At 37.0% G+C, this 26,608-nt stretch overlaps 1 protein-coding gene across 3 annotated transcripts in view; it reads right to left on the bottom strand.

Moving 5' to 3' along the window:
• Positions 1–203: 203 nt before the first annotated feature.
• Positions 204–26,608, bottom strand: part of ugt8 (UDP glycosyltransferase 8) — a 111,069-nt gene continuing 84,664 nt past the window's right edge. The window contains exons 5-9 of one of the 3 annotated variants that reach the window (XR_006658680.1): positions 5,478–5,554; positions 3,980–4,199; positions 2,172–2,596; positions 1,232–1,694; positions 204–1,169 (exon numbers count right to left, since the gene is read on the bottom strand). Coding sequence is in view for 1 of the 3 variants with exons in the window: in XM_045215467.1 (XP_045071402.1) it covers positions 2,197–2,596; positions 3,980–4,199; positions 5,478–5,554 (697 nt within the window). In the remaining 2 variants the exon portion in view is untranslated. Of the gene's footprint in view, positions 1,695–2,171; positions 2,597–3,979; positions 4,200–5,477; positions 5,555–26,608 lie in introns of all 3 variants that reach the window. The other 2 variants (XR_006658679.1, XM_045215467.1) reach the window with 2 other exon arrangements.

Raw genomic sequence — 26,608 nt, forward strand, 5'->3', positions numbered from 1 at the left:
GCACTACTGGATCCAGATAGGTCAGAGGTCAAGAGGGGTCAGAGGGGTCAGAGGGGTCAGAGAGGTCAGAGGGGTCAGAGAGGTCAGAGGGGTCAGAGGGGTCAGAGGGGTCAGAGAGGTCAGAGAGGTCAGAGAGGTCAGAGGGGTCAGAGGGGTCAGAGGGGTCAGAGAGGTCAGAGAGGTCAGAGGGGTCAGAGGGGTCAGAGGTGTCAGAGAGGTCAGAGGGGTCAGAGGGGTCAGAGGGGTCAGAGAGCCCAGAGGGGTCAGAGAGGTCAGAGGTGTACACTAGAAAAGCTGGATCAATGAGTCAACTAGCTAACTTTTTAATAAAGATAAGCTTGAAATGGGCGTGGTCGATTTGACTCAACAACCAAAAACACATCTAATTTGAACTTTCTTAATAATGAGAAAATCAACCCTAGGGGTTCTGGTCAGCAGTAGTGTATTATATAGGGACTAGGGGACCATTTGGGGTTCTGGTCAGCAGTAGTGTATTATATAGGGACTAGGGGACCATTTGAGACCCAGCCCTAGGGGTTCTGGTCAGCAGTAGTGTATTATATAGGGACTAGGGGACCATTTGAGACCCAGCCCTAGGGGTTCTGGTCAGCAGTAGTGTATTATATAGGGACTAGGGGACCATTTGAGACGGTCTAGAGGGAATGAGGGAAGCACGTGAGTGAACTCTTTTACAGACAGACAGACAGACTTAGAGACAGACAGACATCATATCTAAATATACTGTATACTAACTAACATAACACACACCAGGCAATGGCCAACCCTCCCCCTGGAGAGCTGCCGGGCGTGTAGGTTGGTCTAACGCACCTGGTCCTGCTGATCAGCTGGTCTAACGCACCTGGTCCTGCTGATCAGCTGGTCTTCAGGACCTGGTCCTGCTGATCAGCTGGTCTTCAGGATCTGGTTCTGCTGATCAGCTGGTCTTCAGGACCTGGTTCTGCTGATCACCTGGTCTTCAGGACCTGGTTCTGCTGATCACCTGGTCTAACGCACCTGGTCCTGCTGATCAGCTGGTCTTCAGGACCTGGTTCTGTTAATCAGCTGGTCTTCAGGACCTGGTTCTGTTAATCAGCTGGTCTTCAGGACCTGGTTCTGCTGATCAGCTGGTCTTCAGGACCTGGTTCTGCTGATCAGCTGGTCTTCAGGACCTGGTTCTGCTGATCAGCTGGTCTTCAGGACCTGGTTCTGCTGATCAGCTGGTCTTCAGGACCTTAATCAGCTTAATCAGGTGCTTTAGTTATTGAATTCCATTTACTGAGGAAAACAGTCCTATTGTTGAAAAACACACATCCTTCTGTTGTCACCCAGAGTCATATTAGTTGTTTTTCTTCTAAACTATACGACACATTATTTGACATAAAGCAGATTTTTAAAGGAGTAGTTTAGAGTTTAAAGTTTACTGCCAGGAAGAAATGAGTATGGTGGTAATGTGATCCTGGTATCATTACAACCCTGTTAGGATGTACTGTATACTGCAGTTGAACTGATTCATGAGTGAAATACAATAAATACAAAAATAATCTTATTAAAGAATAGCTTAGCATGTATGTGTTGTTGTTATACATAATAAATAGATGTCTTGTCTATCCACAGTCGCTTGGTGAGCCGTGCCATAGCTTCTCCTTCAAAAACTAACATAGTTTGTTGTTGTTGTTGTTCAGAGCTTCTTCATCCTTCCATTCCAGAGATGAGAGGGAGAGGGGGGAGAGGGAGAGAGGGAGGGAGAGAGAGAGGAGGAGAGGAGAGAGTGGGGGACAGAGAGAGAGAGAGAGAGAGAGAGAGAGAGAGAGAGAGAGAGAGGGAGAGAGAGAGAGAGAGAGAGAGAGAGAGAGAGAGAGAGAGAGAGGAGGAGAAGAGAGGGAGAGAGAGAGAGAGAGAGAGAGAGGGAGAGAGTGGGGAGGAGAGGAGAGAGGGAGAGAGTGGAGGACAGAGAGAGGAGAGAGAGAGAGAGAGAGACAGAGAGGAATCAAGTTTCAGGTTTCTTTCTTATTTCCTGTTATTTTCTATTTTGGACTTTCCAACTCCTTGGTTGTTGTTGTTGTTTTGTAAGCATGGGTTGAGATTCTTCCCCCCTCCCCTCCAAACACACACACACCTGTTCTGTTCTCCCCTAAACATATCTCTACAGTAGAATCAGCTTCCTCTCTGACCTCTGACCCTAGAGTCTCCTCCTCTCTACTTCATCTTCTTGTCGTTCTTCGCCGGCGCTCCGTTACGTTTGTGCCTCCCGTTAGCAACCGCCCCGTTGCTATGGCAATGTCCGTTGGCCTTGTCGTCGCTGCCGTCGCCGTGGCCGTGGGTAACCTCTCCCCCACACTCCTGAACCTTAACCCTTGACCTCAGTAGCCCTCCTATCCGGTAGAACAGGTAGCCAATCAGGGCCAGCCCCGCCCCTACGACCAGCACCACGTCCAACAGGAAGTACTGGTAGGTGGGGACAGTGTAGACAGAGGATCGTAAGTGGATGGCGCCATGGTGACGGAGGATGTAGCTTATCCAATAGACAGCTCTCGTTACCGGGTGACCTGGTTGGTCCTTATGGATGGAAGAGAGTACCTGGGCACGCTGACGATAGCTAAAACACACACACACACACACACACACACACACACACACACACACACACACACACACACACACACACACACACACACACACACACACACACACACACACACACACACACACACACACACACACACAGACACATACGGTTAGAAAGAGAGAGAAGGTGTGTGTGTGGATGGAAATTGCATTCAGTGCAGTGAGTGTGGTATAATGAGCCCAAATTGAACTGAGTGGTGTAGTGGTGCAGTACCACACTGAGACACCAGATGGCAGTAGTTAGCCCAAACTGAACTGAGTGGTGTAGTGGTGCAGTACCACACTGAGACACCAGATGGCAGTAGTTAGCCCAAACTGAACTGAGTGGTGTAGTGGTGCAGTACCACACTGAGACACCAGATGGCAGTAGTTAGCCCAAACTGAACTTCTACCACCTACACTACTACAACATCATTTCATCATCATGTGTGTGTATATGTGTGTGTATATGTGTGTAAGTGTGTGTGAGTGTGTGTGTGTGCATCTATGCATCGTGTGTGCGTATATGTGTGTATGTGTGTGTATGTGTGTGTATGTGTGTGTATGTGTGTGTAAGTGTGTGTTTGTGTATATATGTGTGTGTATATGTGTGTGTATATGTGTGTAAGTGTGTATATGTGTGTGTATGTGTGTAAGTGTGTATGTGTGTGTGTATGTGTGTGTATGTGTGTGTATATGTGTGTAAGTGTGTGTGTGTGTGTATATGTGTGTGTATATGTGTGTGTATGTGTGTGTATATGTGTGTAAGTGTGTATGTGTGTGTGTGTATGTGTGTGTATGTGTGTGTGTGTGTGTGTATATGTGTGTGTATATGTGTGTGTATATGTGTGTATGTGTGTGTAAGTGTGTATATGTGTGTATATGTGTGTGTATATGTGTGTGTATATGTGTGTATGTGTGTGTATATGTGTGTAAGTGTGTGTGTGTGTATATGTGTGTGTATATGTGTGTGTATATGTGTGTATGTGTGTGTATGTGTGTGTAAGTGTGTGTTTGTGTATATATGTGTGTGTGTGTATGTGTGTGTATATGTGTGTAAGTGTGTGTGAGTGTGTGTGTGTGCATCTATGCATCGTGTGTGCGTATGTGTGTGTATGTGTGTGTATGTGTGTGTAAGTGTGTGTTTGTGTATATATGTGTGTGTATATGTGTGTGTATATGTGTGTGTATATGTGTATATGTGTGTAAGTGTGTATATGTGTGTGTATGTGTGTGTATATGTGTGTAAGTGTGTATGTGTGTGTATGTGTGTGTAAGTGTGTGTGTGTGTGTGTGTATGTGTGTGTATGTGTGTGTATATGTGTATATGTGTGTATGTGTGTGTATGTGTGTGTGTGTGTATCTATCCATGTACCTGCTGTTGTTGATCACAGTGTTCAGCGCCTGGTACAGCTCCTCCTCTGTCATCCTCTTCCAGTGAACCATGATGCCCATCCCTTTAGCTTCCACCCTGGTCATGGTGTCATAATGGTCCCCAAACAGAGGCACCCCCACTACAGGAACACCGTGGTACATCGCTTCATAGATACTGTTCAGACCACCATGGGACAGGAATGCTACTGTTTTGGTATGGCCTGGAGAGAGGGGAAGGACAGAGAGGTGAGAGGGAGGAGGGAGGAGAGAGGGAGGAGAGAGGAGAGAGAGAGAGGAGAGAGAGGGAGAGAGGAGAGAGAGGAGAGAGGGAGGAGAGAGGGAGGAGAGAGGGAGGAGAGAGAGAGAGGGAGAGAGAGAGAGGGAGGAGAGAGAGAGGGAGAGGGAGAGAGGGGGGAGAGAGAGAGGGAGAGGGAGAGAGGGGGGAGAGAGAGAAGAGAGAGAGGGGGGAGGGGTTAGGGTGTGTGTGTGTTGTTGGTCATCAACTGAACATCCCTGTGTTGCAGACTATTGTTTCAGCTAGAGGGTGAAAGCAAAGCAAAGAAGCTGACATTCCTGACAGTGTTGCCAAATGGTCCCCTACATAGTACACTACCCCCTGGTCCTAACAGTGTTGTGATATGGGCCCTGGTCCTAACAGTGTCGTGATATGGGCCCTGGTCCTAACAGTGTCGTGATATGGGCCCTGGTCCTAACAGTGTCGTGATATGGGCCCTGGTCCTAACAGTGTCGTGATATGGGCCCTGGTCCTAACAGTGTTGTGATATGGGCCCTGGTCCTAACAGTGTCGTGATATGGGCCCTGGTCCTAACAGTGTCGTGATATGGGCCCTGGTCCTAACAGTGTTGTGATATGGGCCCTGGTCCTATGATATGGGCCCTGGTCCTAACAGTGTCGTGATATGGGCCCTGGTCCTAACAGTGTTGTGATATGGGCTATTTGGGACTCAGTTAATATCTTGGGATATATAATATAATTGGGACACATCCAGTGTGACTGAGGTGAGTTACTAACCAGCTGCCAGACAGTCCTCAGAGACACAGGGCAGCAACAGCCATAGTGTGTGTTTGAATCATTGACTGTTAATGATATAATGAGTTATGTATTTCTCAGCTCAGGGTCACCTCTCCTCTCCTCTCCTCTCCTCTCCTCTCCTCTCCTCTCCTCTCCTCTCCTCTCCTCTCCTCTCCTCTCCTCTCCTCTCCTCTCCTCAACCTTGCCTCTCACCTCCTCACCCCTCCTCAATCTCGCCTCTCCTCTCCCCTCCTCACCCCTCCTCACCCTAACCCTTCTTCACCCCTCCTCTCCCCTCCTCACCCCTCCCCTCCTTCCCTCCTCACAGACAGACAGACAGAGAGACAGAGAGACAGAGAGGCAGGGAGGGAGGGAGGGAGGGAGGGAGGGGGGAGGGAGGGAACAAGGACAGGAAAAAAGAAAGATCAAAAAGAACAGAGAACATGAAGTAGAGAAGTGCTTCTTACCCAACAGGTCATTTTGAGGCATCCAATCCACCAGCTTGGTATTGTTGCCTAGGTTACTGGGCGGAACCCCCGAGAACCTATAGACAGACAGACAGACAGACAGGTTAGACAGACAGACAAACTGGTTAGACAGACAGGGAGGTAGACGGTTAGAATGACGCATTTTTTTTTTTTTCTTACCCCACGAGGTCTGGACTACTGCCGGGTTTTACTGTTATACCTGATAACACACCTGGTGTCCCAGGTCTAAATCAGTCCCTGATTAGAGGGGAAGAATGACTGGTGTCCCAGGTCTAAATCAGGCCCTGATTAGAGGGGATAAACGACTGGTGTCCCAGGTCTAAATCAGGCCCTGATTAGTGGGGAACAATGTGAACAAACAGCAGTGGAACTGGCTTCCAAGTCCAGATTTGAATTGGACTAGAGGTTGGCGGTCTGTAGTAGTACACTACAGAGAAGTACACTCCATTCAAGAACACTTTCCACATTTGATATGAGGTTTTTAATAGTTTTATGATGTCATGTGATAATAGTATCATGGAGACCAGGTTAGAGTTACTAGATAATTGGCTTGGTGCCACGGAGTCTACATTCCGTTATGTCAGAGGAGATTACTGATGTTTATGATAGCATGGTGGACAGACAGGATACAGTGACTTGGGGGTTAAAGGGTAATAACAGCAAAGAACGGGAGTGCCCGTGATGAGTGGATCTTTGTTCTGGAGTGAGGGAGATGGTAGAGGCAAAGCTCTGTCCTTCTGTTATAACTAACCTTGGTACCATATTAAATATTTAATGTGAACCCCCCCATCAAAAGTGTCTTAAGTATATTCTGATATCCTTGATCACTTGATACCCTAGAAACTCATCATAACAACATTCTATCACTTCATGGCAGTTGTAAAGAACCCAGGGGTGTAGGGTGAAGTCGCCCCTAATGATGAAGGTCAGGATTGGGGAAGAGGAAGCTGATCCTAGATCTGTCCACCCTGGAGCGGGTAAGAGTGTCCTGTCACATGACTAAATGGCTCCAGTGTTTATGACCTGAGAGCTGAGAGAAACTCATCTGTCACTGGGACATTTACATGCATTCATTATCTCACTCTCCCTTTCTCTTCCCCTCTCTCTCCCTCCCTCCTCTCTCCATGCCTCCTCTCTCTCTCTCTCTCTCTCTCTCTCTCTCTCTCTCTCTCTCTCTCTCTCTCTCTCTCTCTCCCTCCCTCCTCTCTCCATGCCTCCTCACGCCCCTCCCTCTCTCTCTCTCTCTCTCTCTCTCTCTCTCTCTCTCTCTCTCTCTCTCTCTCTCTCCATGCCTCCTCACACCCTCCTTCCTCCCCCTCTCTCTCTCTCTGTTTCTGTCTTCTCTCTGTAATGACTCCCTTGCTGCATCATTATCACCTTCACTCATTAAAAAACAACATGATGACACACACACACACACACACACACACACACACACACACACACACACACACACACACACACACACACACACACACACACACACACACACACACACACACACACACACACACACACACACACAGACACACCTGTAAAGAGGAGGCAGCAACCACACGGCAGGTGTTTAACCATTGAGGGTTTTGACCAGATATATTGTAGTCTATATAGGGAATAGGGTTTTAACCAGACATATTGTAGTCTATATAGGGAATAGGGTTTTGACCAGATATGTTGTAGTCTATATAGGGAATAGGGTTTTGACCAGATATATTGTAGTCTATATAGGGAATAGGGTTTTAACCAGACATATTGTAGTCTATATAGGGAATAGGGTTTTGACCAGATATGTTGTAGTCTATATAGGGAATAGGGTTTTGACCAGATATATTGTAGTCTATGTAGGGAATAGGGTTTTGACCAGATATATTGTAGTCTATATAGGGAATAGGGTTTTGACCAGATATATTGTAGTCTATATAGGGAATAGGGTTTTGACCAGACATATTGTAGTCTATATAGGGAATAGGGTTTTGATCAGATATATTGTAGTCTATATAGGGAATAGGGTTTTGACCAGACATATTGTAGTCTATATAGGGAATAGGGTTTTGACCAGATATATTGTAGTCTATATAGGGAATAGGGTTTTGACCAGATATATTGTAGTCTATATAGGGAATAGGGTTTTGATCAGATATATTGGTCTACATAGGGAATAGGGTTTTGACCAGATATATTGTAGTCTATATAGGGAATAGGGTTTTGATCAGATATATTGTAGTCTATATAAAGAATAGGTTTTTGACCAGACATATTGTAGTCTATATAGGGAATAGGGTTTTGATCAGATATATTGGTCTATATAGGGAATAGGGTTTTGACCAGATATATTGTAGTCTATATAGGGAATAGGGTTTTGACCAGATATATTGTAGTTTATATAGGGAAAAGAGTTTTGACCAGATATATTGTAGTCTATATAGGGAATAGGGTTTTGACCAGATATATTGTAGTCTATATAGGGAATAGGGTTTTGACCAGATATATTGTAGTCTATATAGGGAATAGGGTTTTGACCAGATATATTGTAGTCTATATAGGGAATAGGGTTTTGACCAGATATATTGTAGTCTATATAGGGAATAGGGTTTTGATCAGATATATTGTAGTCTATATAGGGAATAGGGTTTTGACCAGATATATTGTAGTCTATATAGGGAATAGGGTTTTGATCAGATATATTGGTCTATATAGGGAATAGGGTTTTGATCAGATATATTGGTCTATATAGGGAATAGGGTTTTGACCAGATATATTGTAGTCTATATAGGGAATAGGGTTTTGACCAGATATATTGTAGTTTATATAGGGAAAAGAGTTTTGACCAGATATATTGTAGTCTATATAGGGAATAGGGTTTTGATCAGATATATTGGTCTATATAGGGAATAGGTTTTTACCAGATATATTGTAGTCTATATAGGGAATAGGGTTTTGACCAGATATATTGTAGTCTATATAGAGAATAGGGTTTTGACCAGATATATTGTAGTCTATATAGGTAATAGGGTTTTGACCAGATATATTGTAGTCTATATAGGGAATAGGGTTTTGACCAGATATATTGTAGTCTATATAGGAATAGGGTTTTGACCAGATATATTGTAGTCTATATAGGGAATAGGGTTTTGACCAGATATATTGTAGTCTATATAGGGAATATGGTTTTGACCAGATATATTGTAGTCTATATAGGGAATATCAAATAAAATAAAATCAAATTTTATTGGTCACATGCGCGAATACAACAGGTGCAGACATTACAGTGAAATGCTTACTTACAGCCTTTAACCAACAGTGCATTTATTTTAAACAAAAAAAGTAAGAATAAAACAACAACAAAAAAAGTGTTGAGAAAAAAAGAGCAGAAGTAAAATAAAGTGACAGTAGGGAGGCTATATATACAGGGGGGTACCGTTGCAGAGTCAATGTGCGGGGGCACCGGCTAGTTGAGGTAGATATATTGACCAGATATATTGTAGTCTATATAGGGAATACGGTTTTGACCAGATATATTGTAGTCTATATAGGGAATAGGGTTTTGACCAGATATATTGGTCTATATAGGGAATAGGGTTTTGACCAGATATATTGTAGTCTATATAGGGAATAGGGTTTTGACCAGATATATTGGTCTATATAGGGAATAGGGTTTTGACCAGATATATTGTAGTCTATATAGGGAATAGGGTTTTGACCAGATATATTGTAGTCTATATAGGGAATAGGGTTCTGACCAGATATATTGTAGTCTATATAGGGAATAGGGTTTTGATCAGATATATTGTAGTCTATATAGGGAATAGGGTTTTGACCAGATATATTGTAGTCTATATAGGGAATAGGGTTTTGACCAGATATATTGTAGTCTATATAGGGAATAGGGTTTTGACCAGATATATTGTAGTCTATATAGGGAATAGGGTTTTGACCAGATATATTGTAGTCTATATAGGGAATAGGGTTTTGATCAGATATATTGTAGTCTATATAAGGAATAGGTTTTTGACCAGACATATTGTAGTCTATATAGGGAATAGGGTTTTGACCAGATATATTGTAGTCTATATAGGGAATAGGGTTTTGACCAGATATATTGTAGTCTATATAGGGAATAGGGTTTTGATCAGATATATTGGTCTACATAGGGAATAGGGTTTTGACCAGATATATTGTAGTCTATATAGGGAATAGGGTTTTGATCAGATATATTGTAGTCTATATAAGGAATAGGTTTTTGACCAGACATATTGTAGTCTATATAGGGAATAGGGTTTTGATCAGATATATTGGTCTATATAGGGACTAGGGTTTTGACCAGATATATTGTAGTCTATATAGGGAATAGGGTTTTGACCAGATATATTGTAGTTTATATAGGGAAAAGAGTTTTGACCAGATATATTGTAGTCTATATAGGGAATAGGGTTTTGACCAGATATATTGTAGTCTATATAGGGAATAGGGTTTTGACCAGATATATTGTAGTCTATATAGGGAATAGGGTTTTGACCAGATATATTGTAGTCTATATAGGGAATAGGGTTTTGATCAGATATATTGTAGTCTATATAGGGAATAGGGTTTTGACCAGATATATTGTAGTCTATATAGGGAATAGGGTTTTGATCAGATATATTGGTCTATATAGGGAATAGGGTTTTGATCAGATATATTGGTCTATATAGGGAATAGGGTTTTGACCAGATATATTGTAGTCTATATAGGGAATAGGGTTTTGACCAGATATATTGTAGTTTATATAGGGAAAAGAGTTTTGACCAGATATATTGTAGTCTATATAGGGAATAGGGTTTTGATCAGATATATTGGTCTATATAGGGAATAGGTTTTTACCAGATATATTGTAGTCTATATAGGGAATAGGGTTTTGACCAGATATATTGTAGTCTATATAGAGAATAGGGTTTTGACCAGATATATTGTAGTCTATATAGGTAATAGGGTTTTGACCAGATATATTGTAGTCTATATAGGGAATAGGGTTTTGACCAGATATATTGTAGTCTATATAGGAATAGGATTTTGACCAGATATATTGTAGTCTATATAGGGAATAGGGTTTTGACCAGATATATTGTAGTCTATATAGGGAATATGGTTTTGACCAGATATATTGTAGTCTATATAGGGAATATCAAATAAAATAAAATCAAATTTTATTGGTCACATGCGCCGAATACAACAGGTGCAGACATGACAGTGAAATGCTTACTTACAGCCTTTAACCAACAGTGCATTTATTTTAAACAAAAAAAGTAAGAATAAAACAACAACAAAAAAAGTGTTGAGAAAAAAAGAGCAGAAGTAAAATAAAGTGACAGTAGGGAGGCTATATATACAGGGGGGTACCGTTGCAGAGTCAATGTGCGGGGGCACCGGCTAGTTGAGGTAGATATATTGACCAGATATATTGTAGTCTATATAGGGAATACGGTTTTGACCAGATATATTGTAGTCTATATAGGGAATAGGGTTTTGACCAGATATGTTGGTCTATATAGGGAATAGGGTTTTGACCAGATATATTGTAGTCTATATAGGGAATAGGGTTTTGACCAGATATATTGGTCTATATAGGGAATAGGGTTTTGACCAGATATATTGTAGTCTATATAGGGAATAGGGTTTTGACCAGATATATTGTAGTCTATATAGGGAATAGGGTTCTGACCAGATATATTGTAGTCTATATAGGGAATAGGGTTTTGATCAGATATATTGTAGTCTATATAGGGAATAGGGTTTTGACCAGATATATTGTAGTCTATATAGGGAATAGGGTTTTGACCAGATATATTGTAGTCTATATAGGGAATAGGGTTTTGACCAGATATATTGTAGTCTATATAGGGAATAGGGTTTTGACCAGATATATTGTAGTCTATATAGGGAATAGGGTTTTGATCAGATATATTGTAGTCTATATAGGGAATAGGTTTTTGACCAGACATATTGTAGTCTATATAGGGAATAGGGTTTTGACCAGATATATTGTAGTCTATATAGGGAATAGGGTTTTGACCAGATATATTGTAGTCTATATAGGGAATAGGGTTTTGATCAGATATATTGGTCTACATAGGGAATAGGGTTTTGACCAGATATATTGTAGTCTATATAGGGAATAGGGTTTTGATCAGATATATTGTAGTCTATATAAGGAATAGGTTTTTGACCAGACATATTGTAGTCTATATAGGGAATAGGGTTTTGATCAGATATATTGGTCTATATAGGGAATAGGGTTTTGACCAGATATATTGTAGTCTATATAGGGAATAGGGTTTTGACCAGATATATTGTAGTTTATATAGGAAAAGAGTTTTGACCAGATATATTGTAGTCTATATAGGGAATAGGGTTTTGACCAGATATATTGTAGTCTATATAGGGAATAGGGTTTTGACCAGATATATTGTAGTCTATATAGGGAATAGGGTTTTGACCAGATATATTGTAGTCTATATAGGGAATAGGGTTTTGATCAGATATATTGTAGTCTATATAGGGAATAGGGTTTTGACCAGATATATTGTAGTCTATATAGGGAATAGGGTTTTGATCAGATATATTGGTCTATATAGGGAATAGGGTTTTGATCAGATATATTGGTCTATATAGGGAATAGGGTTTTGACCAGATATATTGTAGTCTATATAGGGAATAGGGTTTTGACCAGATATATTGTAGTTTATATAGGGAAAAGAGTTTTGACCATATATATTGTAGTCTATATAGGGAATAGGGTTTTGATCAGATATATTGGTCTATATAGGGAATAGGGTTTTGACCAGATATATTGTAGTCTATATAGGGAATAGGGTTTTGACCAGATATATTGTAGTCTATATAGAGAATAGGGTTTTGACCAGATATATTGTAGTCTATATAGGTAATATGGTTTTGACCAGATATATTGTAGTCTATATAGGGAATAGGGTTTTGACCAGATATATTGTAGTCTATATAGGGAATAGGGTTTTGACCAGATATATTGTAGTCTATATAGGGAATAGGGTTTTGACCAGATATATTGTAGTCTATATAGGGAATATAGTTTTGACCAGATATATTGTAGTCTATATAGGGAATATCAAATCAAATCAAATCAAATTTTATTGGTCACATGCGCGAATACAACAGGTGCAGACATGACAGTGAAATGCTTACTTACAGCCTTTAACCAACAGTGCATTTATTTTAAACAAAAAAAGTAAGAATAAAACAACAACAAAAAAAGTGTTGAGAAAAAAAGAGCAGAAGTAAAATAAAGTGACAGTAGGGAGGCTATATATACAGGGGGGTACCGTTGCAGAGTCAATGTGCGGGGGCACCGGCTAGTTGAGGTAGATATATTGACCAGATATATTGTAGTCTATATAGGGAATACGGTTTTGACCAGATATATTGTAGTCTATATAGGGAATAGGGTTTTGACCAGATATGTTGGTCTATATAGGGAATAGGGTTTTGACCAGATATATTGTAGTCTATATAGGGAATAGGGTTTTGACCAGATATATTGGTCTATATAGGGAATAGGGTTTTGACCAGATATATTGTAGTCTATATAGGGAATAGGGTTTTGACCAGATATATTGTAGTCTATATAGGGAATAGGGTTCTGACCAGATATATTGTAGTCTATATAGGGAATAGGGTTTTGATCAGATATATTGTAGTCTATATAGGGAATAGGGTTTTGACCAGATATATTGTAGCCTATATAGGGAATAGGGTTTTGACCAGATATATTGTAGTCTATATAGGGAATAGGGTTTTGACCAGATATATTGTAGTCTATATAGGGAATAGGGTTTTGACCAGATATATTGTAGTCTATATAGGGAATAGGGTTTTGACCAGATATATTGTAGTCTATATAGGGAATAGGGTTTTGATCAGATATATTGGTCTATATAGGGAATAGGGTTTTTACCAGATATATTGTAGTCTATATAGGGAATAGGGTTTTGATCAGATATATTGTAGTCTATATAAGGAATAGGTTTTTGACCAGACATATTGTAGTCTATATAGGGAATAGGGTTTTGACCAGATATATTGTAGTCTATATAGGGAATAGGGTTTTGACCAGATATATTGTAGTCTATATAGGGAATAGGGTTTTGATCAGATATATTGTAGTCTATATAAGGAATAGGGTTTTGACCAGACATATTGTAGTCTATATAGGGAATAGGGTTTTGACCAGATATATTGTAGTCTATATAGGGAATAGGGTTTTGACCAGATATATTGTAGTTTATATAGGGAAAAGAGTTTTGACCAGATATATTGTAGTCTATATAGGGAATAGGGTTTTGACCAGATATATTGTAGTCTATATAGGGAATAGGGTTTTGACCAGATATATTGTAGTCTATATAGGGAATAGGGTTTTGACCAGATATATTGTAGTCTATATAGGGAATAGGGTTTTGATCAGATATATTGTAGTCTATATAAGGAATAGGTTTTTGACCAGACATATTGTAGTCTATATAGGGAATAGGGTTTTGACCAGATATATTGTAGTCTATATAGGGAATAGGGTTTTGACCAGATATATTGTAGTCTATATAGGGAATAGGGTTTTGATCAGATATATTGGTCTACATAGGGAATAGGGTTTTGACCAGATATATTGTAGTCTATATAGGGAATAGGGTTTTGATCAGATATATTGTAGTCTATATAAGGAATAGGTTTTGACCAGACATATTGTAGTCTATATAGGGAATAGGGTTTTGATCAGATATATTGGTCTATATAGGGACTAGGGTTTTGACCAGATATATTGTAGTCTATATAGGGAATAGGGTTTTGACCAGATATATTGTAGTTTATATAGGGAAAGAGTTTTGACCAGATATATTGTAGTCTATATAGGGAATAGGGTTTTGACCAGATATATTGTAGTCTATATAGGGAATAGGGTTTTGACCAGATATATTGTAGTCTATATAGGGAATAGGGTTTTGACCAGATATATTGTAGTCTATATAGGGAATAGGGTTTTGATCAGATATATTGTAGTCTATATAGGGAATAGGGGTTTTGACCAGATATATTGTAGTCTATATAGGGAATAGGGTTTTGATCAGATATATTGGTCTATATAGGAATAGGGTTTTGATCAGATATATTGGTCTATATAGGGAATAGGGTTTTGACCAGATATATTGTAGTCTATATAGGGAATAGGGTTTTGACCAGATATATTGTAGTTTATATAGGGAAAAGAGTTTTGACCAGATATATTGTAGTCTATATAGGGAATAGGGTTTTGATCAGATATATTGGTCTATATAGGGAATAGGTTTTTACCAGATATATTGTAGTCTATATAGGGAATAGGGTTTTGACCAGATATATTGTAGTCTATATAGAGAATAGGGTTTTGACCAGATATATTGTAGTCTATATAGGTAATAGGGTTTTGACCAGATATATTGTAGTCTATATAGGGAATAGGGTTTTGACCAGATATATTGTAGTCTATATAGGGAATAGGGTTTTGACCAGATATATTGTAGTCTATATAGGGAATAGGGTTTTGACCAGATATATTGTAGTCTATATAGGGAATATGGTTTTGACCAGATATATTGTAGTCTATATAGGGAATATCAAATAAAATAAAATCAAATTTTATTGGTCACATGCGCCGAATACAACAGGTGCAGACATGACAGTGAAATGCTTACTTACAGCCTTTAACCAACAGTGCATTTATTTTAAACAAAAAAGTAAGAATAAAACAACAACAAAAAAAAGTGTTGAGAAAAAAGAGCAGAAGTAAAATAAAGTGACAGTAGGGAGGCTATATATACAGGGGGTACCGTTGCAGAGTCAATGTGCGGGGGCACCGGCTAGTTGAGGTAGATATATTGACCAGATATATTGTAGTCTATATAGGGAATACGGTTTTGACCAGATATATTGTAGTCTATATAGGGAATAGGGTTTGACCAGATATGTTGGTCTATATAGGGAATAGGGTTTTGACCAGATATATTGTAGTCTATATAGGGAATAGGGTTTTGACCAGATATATTGGTCTATATAGGGAATAGGGTTTTGACCAGATATATTGTAGTCTATATAGGGAATAGGGTTTTGACCAGATATATTGTAGTCTATATAGGGAATAGGGTTCTGACCAGATATATTGTAGTCTATATAGGGAATAGGGTTTTGATCAGATATATTGTAGTCTATATAGGGAATAGGGTTTTGACCAGATATATTGTAGTCTATATAGGGAATAGGGTTTTGACCAGATATATTGTAGTCTATATAGGGAATAGGGTTTTGACCAGATATATTGTAGTCTATATAGGGAATAGGGTTTTGACCAGATATATTGTAGTCTATATAGGGAATAGGGTTTTGATCAGATATATTGTAGTCTATATAAGGAATAGGTTTTTGACCAGACATATTGTAGTCTATATAGGGAATAGGGTTTTGACCAGATATATTGTAGTCTATATAGGGAATAGGGTTTTGACCAGATATATTGTAGTCTATATAGGGAATAGGGTTTTGATCAGATATATTGGTCTACATAGGGAATAGGGTTTTGACCAGATATATTGTAGTCTATATAGGGAATAGGGTTTTGATCAGATATATTGTAGTCTATATAAGGAATAGGGTTTTTGACCAGACATATTGTAGTCTATATAGGGAATAGGGTTTTGATCAGATATATTGGTCTATATAGGGAATAGGGTTTTGACCAGATATATTGTAGTCTATATAGGGAATAGGGTTTTGACCAGATATATTGTAGTTTATATAGGGAAAGAGTTTTGACCAGATATATTGTAGTCTATATAGGGAATAGGGTTTTGACCAGATATATTGTAGTCTATATAGGGAATAGGGTTTTGACCAGATATATTGTAGTCTATATAGGGAATAGGGTTTTGACCAGATATATTGTAGTCTATATAGGGAATAGGGTTTTGATCAGATATATTGTAGTCTATATAGGGAATAGGGTTTTGACCAGATATATTGTAGTCTATATAGGGAATAGGGTTTTGATCAGATATATTGGTCTATATAGGGAATAGGGTTTTGATCAGATATATTGGTCTATATAGGGAATAGGGTTTTGACCAGATATATTGTAGTCTATATAGGGAATAGGGTTTTGACCAGATATATTGTAGTTTATATAGGGAAAAGAGTTTTGACCAGATATATTGTAGTCTATATAGGGAATAGGGTTTTGATCAGATATATTGGTCTTATAGGGAATAGGGTTTTTACCAGATATATTGTAGTCTATATAGGGAATAGGGTTTTGACCAGATATATTGTAGTCTATATAGAGAATAGGGTTTTGACCAGATATATTGTGGTCTATATAGGTAATAGGGTTTTGACCAGATATATTGTAGTCTATATAGGGAATAGGGTTTTGACCAGATATATTGTAGTCTATATAGGGAATAGGGTTTTGACCAGATATATTGTAGTCTATATAGGGAATAGGGTTTTGACCAGATATATTGTAGTCTATATAGGGAATATGGTTTTGACCAGATATATTGTAGTCTATATAGGGAATATCAAATAAAATAAAATCAAATTTTATTGGTCACATGCGCCGAATACAACAGGTGCAGACATGACAGTGAAATGCTTACTTACAGCCTTTAACCAACAGTGCATTTATTTTAAACAAAAAAAGTAAGAATAAAACAACAACAAAAAAAGTGTTGAGAAAAAAAGAGCAGAAGTAAAATAAAGTGACAGTAGGGAGGCTATATATACAGGGGGGTACCGTTGCAGAGTCAATGTGCGGGGCACGGCTAGTTGAGGTAGATATATTGACCAGATATATTGTAGTCTATATAGGGAATACGGTTTTGACCAGATATATTGTAGTCTATATAGGGAATAGGGTTTTGACCAGATATGTTGGTCTATATAGGGAATAGGGTTTTGACCAGATATATTGTAGTCTATATAGGGAATAGGGTTTTGACCAGATATATTGGTCTATATAGGGAATAGGGTTTTGACCAGATATATTGTAGTCTATATAGGGAATAGGGTTTTGACCAGATATATTGTAGTCTATATAGGGAATAGGGTTTTGACCAGATATATTGTAGTCTATATAGGGAATAGGGTTTTACCAGATATATTGTAGTCTATATAGGGAATAGGGTTTTGACCAGATATATTGTAGTCTATATAGGGAATAGGGTTTTGACCAGATATATTGTAGTCTATATAGGGAATAGGGTTTTGATCAGATATATTGGTCTATATAGGGAATAGGGTTTTACCAGATATATTGTAGTCTATATAGGGAATAGGGTTTTGATCAGATATATTGTAGTCTATATAAGGAATAGGGTTTTTGACCAGACATATTGTAGTCTATATAGGGAATAGGGTTTTGACCAGATATATTGTAGTCTATATAGGGAATAGGGTTTTGACCAGATATATTGTAGTCTATATAGGGAATAGGGTTTTGACCAGATATATTGTAGTCTATATAGGGAATAGGGTTTTGATCAGATATATTGTAGTCTATATAGGGAATAGGGTTTTGACCAGACATATTGTAGTCTATATAGGGAATAGGGTTTTGACCAGATATATTGTAGTCTATATAGGGAATAGGGTTTTGACCAGATATATTGTAGTCTATATAGGGAATAGGGTTTTGATCAGATATATTGGTCTACATAGGGAATAGGGTTTTGACCAGATATATTGTAGTCTATATAGGGAATAGGGTTTTGATCAGATATATTGTAGTCTATATAAGGAATTGGTTTTTGACCAGACATATTGTAGTCTATATAGGGAATAGGGTTTGATCAGATATATTGGTCTATATAGGGAATAGGGTTTTGACCAGATATATTGTAGTCTATATAGGGAATAGGGTTTTGACCAGATATATTGTAGTTTATATAGGGAAAAGAGTTTTGACCAGATATATTGTAGTCTATATAGGAATAGGATTTTGACCAGATATATTGTAGTCTATATAGGGAATAGGGTTTTGACCAGATATATTGTAGTCTATATAGGGAATAGGGTTTTGACCAGATATATTGTAGTCTATATAGGGAATAGGGTTTTGACCAGATATATTGTAGTCTATATAGGGAATAGGGTTTTGATCAGATATATTGTAGTCTATATAGGGAATAGGGTTTTGACCAGATATATTGTAGTCTATATAGGGAATAGGGTTTTGATCAGATATATTGGTCTATATAGGGAATAGTGTTTTGATCAGATATATTGGTCTATATAGGGAATAGGGTTTTGACCAGATATATTGTAGTCTATATAGGGAATAGGGTTTTGACCAGATATATTGTAGTTTATATAGGGAAAAGAGTTTTGACCAGATATATTGTAGTCTATATAGGGAATAGGGTTTTGATCAGATATATTGGTCTATATAGGGAATAGGGTTTTGACCAGATATATTGTAGTCTATATAGGGAATAGGGTTTTGACCAGATATATTGTAGTCTATATAGAGAATAGGGTTTTGACCAGATATATTGTAGTCTATATAGGGAATAGGGTTTTGACCAGATATATTGTAGTCTATATAGGGAATAGGGTTTTGACCAGATATATTGTAGTCTATATAGGGAATATGGTTTTGACCAGATATATTGTAGTCTATATAGGGAATATCAAATCAAATCAAATCAAATCAAATTTTATTGGTCACATGCGCCGAATACAACAGGTGCAGACATTACAGTGAAATGCTTACTTACAGCCTTTAACCAACAGTGCATTTATTTTAAACAAAAAAAGTAAGAATAAAACAACAACAAAAAAGTGTTGAGAAAAAAGAGCAGAAGTAAAATAAAGTGACAGTAGGGAGGCTATATATACAGGGGGTACCGTTGCAGAGTCAATGTGCGGGGGCATCGACTAGTTGAGGTAGATATATTGACCAGATATATTGTAGTCTATATAGGGAATACGGTTTTGACCAGATATATTGTAGTCTATATAGGGAATAGGGTTTTGACCAGATATATTGGTCTATATAGGGAATAGGGTTTTGACCAGATATATTGTAGTCTATATAGGGAATAGGGTTTTGACCAGATATATTGGTCTATATAGGGAATAGGGTTTTGACCAGATATATTGTAGTCTATATAGGGAATAGGGTTTTGACCAGATATATTGTAGTCTATATAGGGAATAGGGTTCTGACCAGATATATTGTAGTCTATATAGGGAATAGGGTTTTGATCAGATATATTGTAGTCTATATAGGGAATAGGGTTTTGACCAGATATATTGTAGTCTATATAGGGAATAGGGTTTTGACCAGATATATTGTAGTCTATATAGGGAATAGGGTTTTGACCAGATATATTGTAGTCTATATAGGGAATAGGGTTTTGACCAGATATATTGTAGTCTATATAGGGAATAGGGTTTTGACCAGATATATTGTAGTCTATATAGGGAATAGGGTTTTGATCAGATATATTGGTCTATATAGGGAATAGGGTTTTTACCAGATATATTGTAGTCTATATAGGGAATAGGGTTTTGATCAGATATATTGTAGTCTATATAAGGAATAGGGTTTTGACCAGACATATTGTAGTCTATATAGGGAATAGGGTTTTGACCAGATATATTGTAGTCTATATAGGGAATAGGGTTTTGATCAGATATATTGTAGTCTATATAGGGAATAGGGTTTTGACCAGACATATTGTAGTCTATATAGGGAATAGGGTTTTGACCAGATATATTGTAGTCTATATAGGGAATAGGGTTTTGACCAGATATATTGTAGTCTATATGGGAATAGGGTTTTGATCAGATATATTGGTCTACATAGGGAATAGGGGTTTTGACCAGATATATTGTAGTCTATATAGGGAATAGGGTTTTGATCAGATATATTGTAGTCTATATAAGGAATAGGGTTTTGACCAGACATATTGTAGTCTATATAGGAATAGGGTTTTGATCAGATATATTGGTCTATATAGTGAATAGGGTTTTGACCAGATATATTGTAGTCTATATAGGGAATAGGGTTTTGACCAGATATATTGTAGTTTATATAGGGAAAAGAGTTTTGACCAGATATATTGTAGTCTATATAGGGAATAGGGTTTTGACCAGATATATTGTAGTCTATATAGGGAATAGGGTTTTGACCAGATATATTGTAGTCTATATAGGGAATAGGGTTTTGACCAGATATATTGTAGTCTATATAGGGAATAGGGTTTTGACCAGATATATTGTAGTCTATATAGGGAATAGGGTTTTGATCAGATATATTGTAGTCTATATAGGGAATAGGGTTTTGACCAGATATATTGTAGTCTATATAGGGAATAGGGTTTTGATCAGATATATTGGTCTATATAGGGAATAGTGTTTTGATCAGATATATTGAGTCTATATAGGGAATAGGGTTTTGACCAGATATATTGTAGTCTATATAGGGAATAGGGTTTTGACCAGATATATTGTAGTTTATATAGGGAAAGAGTTTTGACCAGATATATTGTAGTCTATATAGGGAATAGGGTTTTGATCAGATATATTGGTCTATATAGGGAATAGGGTTTTGACCAGATATATTGTAGTCTATATAGGGAATAGGGTTTTGACCAGATATATTGTAGTCTATATAGAGAATAGGGTTTTGACCAGATATATTGTAGTCTATATAGGGAATAGGGTTTTGACCAGATATATTGTAGTCTATATAGGGAATAGGTTTTGACCAGATATATTGTAGTCTATATAGGAATATGGTTTTGACCAGATATATTGTAGTCTATATAGGGAATATCAAATCAAATCAAATCAAATTTTATTGGTCCATGCGAATACAACAGGTGCAGACATTACAGTGAAATGCTTACTTACAGCCTTTAACCAACAGTGCATTTATTTTAAACAAAAAAAGTAAGAATAAAACAACAACAAAAAAGTGTTGAGAAAAAAAAGAGCAGAAGTAAAATAAAGTGACAGTAGGGAGGCTATATATACAGGGGTACGTTGCAGAGTCAATATGCGGGGGCAACGACGGGTTGAGGTAGATATATTGACCAGATATATTGTAGTCTATATAGGGAATACGGTTTTGACCAGATATATTGTAGTCTATATAGGAATAGGGTTTTGACCAGATATATTGGTCTATATAGGGAATAGGGTTTTGACCAGATATATTGTAGTCTATATAGGGAATAGGGTTTTGACCAGATATATTGGTCTATATAGGGAATAGGGTTTTGACCAGATATATTGTAGTCTATATAGGGAATAGGGTTTTGATCAGATATATTGTAGTCTATATAGGGAATAGGGTTTTGACCAGATATATTGTAGTCTATATAGGGAATAGGGTTTTGATCAGATATATTGTAGTCTATATAAGGAATAGGGTTTTGACCAGATATATTGTAGTCTATATAGGGAATAGGGTTTTGACCAGATATATTGTAGTCTATAGGGGGGAATAGGGTTTTGATCAGATATATTGTAGTCTATATAGGGAATAGGGTTTTGATCAGATATATTGTAGTCTATATAGGGAATAGGGTTTTGACCAGATATATTGTAGTCTATATAGGGAATAGGGTTTTGATCAGATATATTGGTCTATATAGGGAATAGGGTTTTACCAGATATATTGTAGTCTATATAGGGAATAGGGTTTTGATCAGATATATTGTAGTCTATATAAGGAATAGGTTTTTGACCAGACATATTGTAGTCTATATAGGGAATAGGGTTTTGATCAGATATATTGGTCTATATAGGGAATAGGGTTTTGACCAGATATATTGTAGTCTATATAGGGAATAGGGTTTTGATCAGATATATTGTAGTCTATATAGGGAATAGGGTTTTGACCAGATATATTGTAGTCTATATAGGGAATAGGGTTTTGATCAGATATATTGTAGTCTATATAAGGAATAGGTTTTTGACCAGACATATTGTAGTCTATATAGGGAATAGGGTTTTGATCAAATATATTGGTCTATATAGGGAATAGGGTTTTGACCAGATATATTGTAGTCTATATAGGGAATAGGGTTTTGACCAGATATATTGTAGTCTATATAGGGAATAGGGTTTTGACCAGATATATTGTAGTCTATATAGGGAATAGGGTTTTGACCAGACATATTGTAGTCTATATAGGGAATAGGGTTTTGATCAGATATATTGGTCTATATAGGGAATAGGGTTTTGACCAGATATATTGTAGTCTATATAGGGAATAGGGGTTTTGACCAGATATATTGTAGTCTATATAGGGAATAGGGTTTTGACCAGATATATTGTAATCTATATAGGGAATAGGGTTTGACCAGACCTATTGTAGTCTATATAGGTAATAGGGTTTTGACCAGATATATTGTAGTCTATATAGGGAATAGGGTTTTGATCAGATATATTGTAGTCTATATAAGGAATAGGGTTTTGACCAGACATATTGTAGTCTATATAGGGAATAGGGTTTTGATCAAATATATTGGTCTATATAGGGAATAGGGTTTTGACCAGATATATTGTAGTCTATATAGGGAATAGGGTTTTGACCAGATATATTGTAGTCTATATAGGGAATAGGGTTTTGACCAGATATATTGTAGTCTATATAGGGAATAGGGTTTTGACCAGACATATTGTAGTCTATATAGGGAATAGGGTTTTGATCAGATATATTGGTCTATATAGGGAATAGGGTTTTGACCAGATATATTGTAGTCTATATAGGGAATAGGGTTTTGACCAGATATATTGTAGTCTATATAGGGAATAGGGTTTTTGACCAGATATATTGTAATCTATATAGGGAATAGGGGTTTTGACCAGACATATTGTAGTCTATATAGGAAATAGGGTTTTGACCATATATATTGTAGTCTATATAGGGAATAGGGTTTTGACCAGATATATTGTAGTCTATATAGGGAATAGGGTTTTTGACCAGATATATTGTAGTCTATATAGGGAATAGGGTTTTGACCAGATATATTGTAGTCTATATAGGGAATAGGGTTTTGACCAGATATATTGTAATCTATATAGGGAATAGGGTTTTGACCAGATATATTGTAGTCTATATAGAGAATAGGGTTTTGACCAGATATATTGTAGTCTATATAGGTAATAGGGTTTTGACCAGATATATTGTAGTCATATAGGGAATAGGGTTTTGACCAGATATATTGTAGTCTATATAGGGAATAGGGTTTTGACCAGATATATTGTAGTCTATATAGAGAATAGGGTTTTGACCAGATATATTGTAGTCTATATAGGTAATAGGGTTTTGACCAGATATATTGTAGTCAATATAGGGAATAGGGGTTTTGACCAGATATATTGTAGTCTATATAGGGAATAGGGTTTTGACCAGATATAATGTAGTCTATATAGGGAATAGGGTTTTGACCAGATATATTGTAGTCTATATAGGGAATATGGTTTTGACCAGATATATTGTAGTCTATATAGGGAATATCAAATCAAATCAAATCAAATTTTATTGGTCACATGCGCGAATACAACAGGTGCAGACATTACAGTGAAATGCTTACTTACAGCCTTTAACCAACAGTGCATTTATTTTAAACAAAAAAAGTAAGAATAAAACAACAACAAAAAAGTGTTGAGAAAAAAAGAGCAGAAGTAAAATAAAGTGACAGTAGGGAGGCTATATATACAGGGGGTACCGTTGCAGAGTCAATGTATGGGGGCACCGATAGTTGAGGTAGATATATTGACCAGATATATTGTAGTCTATATAGGGAATAGGGTTTTGACCAGATATATTGTAGTCTATTTAGGGAATAGGGTTTTGACCAGATATATTGGTCTATATAGGGAATAGGGTTTTGACCAGATATATTGTAGTCTATATAGGGAATAGGGTTTTGACCAGATATATTGGTCTATATAGGGAATAGGGTTTTGACCAGATATATTGTAGTCTATATAGGGAATAGGGTTTTGACCAGATATATTGTAGTCTATATAGGGAATAGGGTTCTGACCAGATATATTGTAGTCTATATAGGGAATAGGGTTTTGATCAGATATATTGTAGTCTATATAGGGAATAGGGTTTTGACCAGATATATTGTAGTCTATATAGAGAATAGGGTTTTGACCAGATATATTGTAGTCTATATAGGGAATAGGGTTTTGACCAGAGATATTGTAGTCTATATAGGGAATAGGGTTTTGACCAGACATATTGTAGTCTATATAGGGAATAGGGTTTTGACCAGATATATTGTAGTCTATATAGGGAATAGGGTTTTGACCAGATATATTGTAGTCTATATAGGGAATAGGGTTTTGACCAGATATATTGTAGTCTATATAGGGAATAGGGTTCTGACCAGATATATTGTAGTCTATATAGGGAATAGGGTTTTGACCAGATATATTGTAGTCTATATAGGGAATAGGGTTTTGACCAGATATATTGGTCTATATAGGGAATAGGGTTTTACCAGATATATTGTAGTCTATATAGGGAATAGGGTTTTGATCAGATATATTGTAGTCTATATAAGGAATAGGGTTTTTGACCAGATATATTGTAGTCTATATAGGGAATAGGGTTTTGATCAGATATATTGGTCTATATAGGGAATAGGGTTTTGACCAGATATATTGTAGTCTATATAGGGAATAGGATTTTGATCAGATATATTGTAGTCTATATAGGGAATAGGGTTTTGACCAGATATATTGTAGTCTATATAGGGAATAGGGTTTTGACCAGATCTATTGTAGTCTATAAGGAAATAGGGTTTTGACCAGATATATTGTAGTCTATATAGGGAATAGGGTTTTGATCAGATATATTGTAGTCTATATAAGGAATAGGGTTTTTGACCAGACATATTGTAGTCTATATAGGGAATAGGGTTTTGACCAGATATATTGGTCTATATAGGGAATAGGGGTTTTGACCAGATATATTGTAGTCTATATAGGGAATAGGGGTTTTGACCAGATATATTGTAGTCTATATAGGGAATAGGGTTTTGACCAGATATATTGTAGTCTATATAGGGAATAGGGTTTTGACCAGACATATTGTAGTCTATATAGGGAATAGGGTTTTGATCAGATATATTGGTCTATATAGGGAATAGGGTTTTGACCAGATATATTGTAGTCTATATAGGGAATAGGGTTTTGACCAGATATATTGTAGTCTATATAGGGAATAGGGTTTGACCAGATATATTGTAATCTATATAGGGAATAGGGTTTTGACCAGACATATTGTAGTCTATATAGGAATAGGGTTTTGACCAGATATATTGTAGTCTATATAGGGAATAGGGTTTTGACCAGATATATTGTAGTCTATATAGGGAATAGGGTTTTGATCAGATATATTGTAGTCTATATAGGGAATAGGGTTTTGACCAGATATATTGTAATCTATATAGGGAATAGGGTTTTGACCAGATATATTGTAGTCTATATAGAGAATAGGGTTTTGACCAGATATATTGTAGTCTATAAGGAATAGGGTTTTGACCAGATATATTGTAGTCATATAGGGAATAGGGGTTTTGACCAGATATATTGTAGTCTATATAGGGAATAGGGTTTTGACCAGATATATTGTAGTCTATATAGAGAATAGGGTTTTGACCAGATATATTGTAGTCTATATAGGAATAGGGTTTTGACCAGATATATTGTAGTCTATATAGGGAATAGGGTTTTGACCAGATATATTGTAGTCTATATAGGGAATAGGGTTTTGACCAGATATATTGTAGTCTATATAGGGAATAGGGTTCTGACCAGATATATTGTAGTCTATATAGGGAATAGGGTTTTGACCAGATATATTGTAGTCTATATAGGGAATATCAAATCAAATCAAATCAAATTTTATTGGTCACATGCGCCGAATACAACAGGTGCAGACATTACAGTGAAATGCTTACTTACAGCCTTTAACCAACAGTGCATTTATTTTAAACAAAAAAGTAAGAATAAAACAACAACAAAAAAAGTGTTGAGAA

This window comes from Coregonus clupeaformis, unplaced genomic scaffold (genome assembly GCF_020615455.1).
Source record: "Coregonus clupeaformis isolate EN_2021a unplaced genomic scaffold, ASM2061545v1 scaf0449, whole genome shotgun sequence".
NCBI classification, from domain to species: Eukaryota; Metazoa; Chordata; class Actinopteri; order Salmoniformes; family Salmonidae; genus Coregonus; species Coregonus clupeaformis.